General features: G+C 57.1%; 1 protein-coding gene across 1 annotated transcript; it reads right to left on the bottom strand.

Annotated features, from left to right (window-relative positions):
* Positions 1 to 3,305: 3,305 nt before the first annotated feature.
* BHLHE22 (basic helix-loop-helix family member e22) lies at positions 3,306 to 4,487 on the bottom strand. Its single transcript, XM_057426223.1, has one exon. The coding sequence runs from the start codon at positions 4,341 to 4,343 to the stop codon at positions 3,438 to 3,440; it is 906 nt and encodes a 301-aa protein (XP_057282206.1). The 5' UTR covers positions 4,344 to 4,487; the 3' UTR covers positions 3,306 to 3,437.
* Positions 4,488 to 4,643: the final 156 nt, after the last annotated feature.

The following is a 4,643-nucleotide window of genomic DNA, read 5'->3' as shown; positions in this document are numbered from 1 at the left end:
AGCGGCTGTGGGGCTCTGGGAAACGGGGAAGAAGCTCCTTGGAAGGGGGGGGACACGTTCTGTTCCGGCTAAGCGATCCATCAAGCGTTAAGAGGGGCGGGGGGGCCTCTCTCCTCCCCCCACCCCCGGCACACACACGGCGCTCACGTTGGCCAGACCTGCCCAGGGACTGGTCCCGCGGCTTCTCGTCGCTCCCCGGCGAGCCTGTTGATTGCAGAGGGATGGGGGTACAGGCAGCACCCCTCCCTGCCAGACACCCCTTCCCCCCTCTGCAGCGTGAAAGGAGGAAGCGAGAGAGCCCGAAGTCGGGCGGCAGCAGGGAATGAAGAGCGTTTCATTCCGCTTTCCCGCTCCAAAGCAGTGACAGGCGAGGGAGAGGGGAGTAGAGGAGCCGTTACATGTGTCACAGGCGGCCCCGCAGCCCACGCTCTGCCCGGCCTACACCTAGGCCCTTCATCAGTGACCAGGAGGCAGAGCCGCCCCGCGCCCCGGGCCCTCTCACCCTCCTTTCCAGCCCGGGTCCTGGCCTCTCCAGGAGTTTGCTGGGACTTTGCCTGCTTCTCCCGTCCCACGCCTTCCCGGGGAGCCCCTCCGGGAAGCCCGCTCGGTAGGCGGTAATATTAAGCGGTAAATATCGCAGCAAACGTGTCCCTCGATGTTAGATGCACGAACACACACTCACACAGACACACACACAGGCACGCACCACGCCAAGCTGGTGGCGGTGGTTAATTCCTAATCAGAATGATGGACAGCAGAGACAGAACAATACAAACTAATGGCTGTGTTGCTGATCACTTTACCCCTTGATTAAAGACACCCAATTATGGCGCAGAACAGTGTCGTAATTATGTTCCTTAATCACATCCAGGAGGTTTAATTGCCTTAACGATGTGTTTCATTAAATGAATTTAGGTATTATAGTCGACAGTTTTCATACACAGTTGTTTTCAAATTAACATAATATTAGACATCGTCATGGAAATTGTTTTAATAATCATAATTAGACGCACCCAGCCTTTGTCTAGTAAATGCTGAGAGACGCTTCTCCTTGCGCCTGGAGGCTGATCTGCCCACCCTCTCTGGGCTGCCTTCCCACAGCTCCGTGGCACTTTACAGTTATGTTTCCTGAAAAGTTACAGGTTCTGATTAATCTTTTTTGATGGGAAGTGGAGCAGAAAAGATTTATCCCCTTCCTCCACTTCTGGTGCTGCCGTTAGGAGAGGCGGCTCCGTGGACCCCCGCCGCCGACCTGGGCCTCCCGAGGGGAGGGGGGACCCCTGCGGGATCGGGGCCCCTGGGCCGGGCCCAGCGCAGGGCTGGCAGCTCTGGTAAGCTGCCTGCTCCTCTGACCTCGGATCTGCGGCAGGTCGGAGGCGACACGAGGGGACGGGTGGCTCCAAAATTTGAGGGTAGGGAGGAGACGGGGGAGGGGAGTCCTGTAGCTCACCCGGGAGCACACCCAGCATCACGGTAGAAACGCACCACAGAGAAGACCTTTCTCCCCTCCCCTCTTTGGGATACCCTGAGCTGGGAGTGGGGTGCCGAGGGGGTACCGTGGCGCCCTCAGAGCAGGGTAAAGGAAACTATCCCCCCACCCACCTCCTTAAATCTGGAGACACACGCTTAACAAAGCACAACACAACAAAAGCGTTTGTTCAAAATATTTTAATAAAGATTCTTTCCGACATAGATACACATACAAACGATCATACATTGCTGTCATAATCTGACCTATTTAATATATATCACTCTTTACACATCCGTGACCTGCCAACAGATCCATCATGGCTCCTATTTTGCCATCCAACCTGACAGTCCGAATTTGTATTATCTGCAAGTAGTGGAAAACAGCAGGACTCGTTTTTGAAAAGGGAAAAAAAAAAAAAGAAAAAAAAGAAAAAAAAAAATCTTGATTTACAAATGGCAGAGAGACAGCCACCCAGCCATGCAAACTCAAACTGAAGGCTCACTTTGGGTGAACAGCTACTTCTTGCTTTTCATCTCTCATTTTCCTTCCCCCAAAATCCACCCCCCCCCCCCCCCCCCCCCCAGGCCCCATAAATAAAAGAGAAGAATTCCACGCGTTCCGTAAATCAGCCGAAAGTATTTTAAAGTATTTAAACTTAAATAATCATCCACAGTCAGAATAATTTACATACACATTAAAAGCGGTTTAAATGATACCTTTGAAAACACAGCGCCTGGGAAAACACCGGCTTGGCAAGTGCTCTTGTAGCAGCTATTGGTCTGATGCCTTGTAAAAGTAAATAGCTATTACCTGCTCTAATGCAAAGAATACCCTCTCAAAATTAGTTGCTTGAGCAATTAAGAATACACCTTTCCTGTAATTTTTGGACTGAAGCAATTTATTAAAGCTCAATTTAAATACAGGGATGATGCAACTTAAAATCCAGATGACCTTTCATAAGCCTAAGCAGCTCGGATACATCAACATTTCTGGTTATACGTTGTTGGCAAATAAACGTTTTAAACACTTGGCACACAGTTTAAGTTAATCCATAAACAGAATTTCAGAAGCATTTAAAGTAACTGCACATAAGACCCGTGACCTTAACACATGATAAACATTGTTGGTGTGGAAGGGTCATTTAAAGAATAACAAATAAATAGCATGTCTTGTTTATACATCATTGCAAAGTGGAAAGAAACAAGGTGCACATAAATATTTCTTTTAAAAATGCGATACTTTCAGCCACACGGAGTAGGCTTTTGATTTTTTTTTAACTCTCTTAATTTATTTTTTTTTAAATCACTCTCACCAAACTTTGCGCATTTTCACAGGATCAAAGTTCAGAAACGATAAAAAATACAAAGTCTTCCATAGCAATGGTCTTTGTTTCTGCGAGTCGCTTAAATAAGTTTACATTTCAAGTTTGTTTGTTTCCTGGCTTAGAATAATAATAATACTGCTAATAATAATAATAATTAAAAAAAAAAAAATCTATGTTCAAGTGCCCTCTCTGATTTGTCCCATCCACCTCCGCGCCCGGGCCGTCGCGACTCCTTCCCCTCCCAGGGGCCGCCAGACCGGGATGAGGGATGCTCTCCAGCCCTCTCCCCGGTGCTACTCCGGCTCCCGGCACAGACTGACGCTTCTTCCCGGCCTTTCTTTTGTCCGGCCGCTCAGCGGGCTCTCCGACGGAGCGAACACCCCATCCCCCGCGCCCCCCAGGCCGGGGCACCCCCGGCCCCCCGCCCCACGGCCACACGCACGCTGGCTCCCGGGGACGTCCCGTTCCGGCAAGACCGAAAGAGAAGAGCGAGGCGAAGAGAGGCCGGGCGGAGGGCGGGGGGGACCGAGCGGCGGTCAGTCCCTCCGCAGCCCCCGCGACCTCCAGCCCGGGACCGGGGCCGAGACACCGGCTGTCGCCGCTCCCCGGGGCTGTGGCGGGGGGCGGCAACGACAGCGGCCCTTAAGGCTTCTCCGTGCACTGTTTGCAGAGGCTGGAGGAGACGCTGTTGAAAATGGCACATTTCTCCGGGCAGGAGGTAGCGGGGGGCAGCCCGGCGCTGAAGGGATACCCGGCCGCCTGCTCGTAGGCGCCGAGGGCGGGGTGCAGCGCCGCCGCCGCCGCAGCAGCCGCCGCAGCGGAGCTGGGCAGGGAGGCGGCCGAGATGGCCTGGCCCTGGTTGAGATAAGCCACCAGGCGCCGCATCTCCTCCAGGGCCTGCGCCTGCATCAGGATGTAGTTCTTGGCCAGGAGGAGCGTGGCGATCTTGGAGAGCTTCCGCACAGAGGGGCTGTGCGCGTAGGGGATGACCGCCCGCAGCTCGTCCAGAGCGTCGTTCAGGTCGTGCATCCGCCGCCGCTCCCGCGCGTTGATGTTGAGGCGCAGCGCCTTCTGCTCCTTGGACTTCTTGCTGCCGCCGTGCCCGTGGCTGTTGGAGCAGCCGCCCTCGGCCGCCTTCAGCCCCCCGCCCCCCCCGCCGCCACCGCCGCCGCCTGCCGCCGGCGAGGCGACGCGCGGGTCCCCCCCGGCGCCGCGCAGCACCAGCTCGCAGCGGCCGTCGCTGTCGTCGTCGGGGCTCTGCTCGCCGCCGCTGCTCTCGGCCACCGAGCTGCGGCTGGCGCTCTCGCCGTACTTGACGCAGACGGAGCCCGGCGGCAGCGCCAGCGGGTCGCCGCCGACGCCGGGTTGCAGCAGCGCCTCGGGCTCCGCCGCCTCGTAGCAGGCGAGCGGCGAGGGCTGGCGGTCGCGGGGGTGAGAGAGGTCGAGCCCTGGGGGCGAGCGGAAAGCAGACTCCATGCGCTTGGCCGAGGCAGCGAGGCTCTTGTGGAAGAGGTCCTCTTCTGCGGGCAGCCCCAGCGCCCGCTCCATCGGCGCCCCGCTCGCCTCCGCCTCCTCCGCCCCCCTCAGCTCCCGGCCCGCTCCTCCAAGGCTCCGCGCCGCGGCGGGCGGCTCCCCGGCGTCCCGCTGGCAGAAATCGCTTCCCGGCTCCCGCCGGGGCTGCGCTGTGCCTGTCGCCGCTGCTGCCCCTGCTCCGGCGGCGGCTCGGGCTGTGGCTCTGGCGATTCCGGCTCTGGCGGCGGCTGTGGCTGTGCCTTTGGCTGTGGCTCCTGCTCCGGCTGCAGCTCCGGCTCCGGCTCGCCCTCAGCAGGCGCCGCGCTGGGGCATTGT

The sequence above is a fragment of the Pezoporus wallicus genome, unplaced genomic scaffold, assembly GCF_028554395.1.
Source record: "Pezoporus wallicus isolate ANWC-B61680 ecotype Strahan unplaced genomic scaffold, APGP_CSIRO_Pwel_v1 contig_4131, whole genome shotgun sequence".
Classification (NCBI taxonomy): Eukaryota; Metazoa; Chordata; class Aves; order Psittaciformes; family Psittacidae; genus Pezoporus; species Pezoporus wallicus.
Note: the sequence above shows the minus strand (reverse complement) of the source record. Positions and strands in the feature narration are given on the sequence as shown.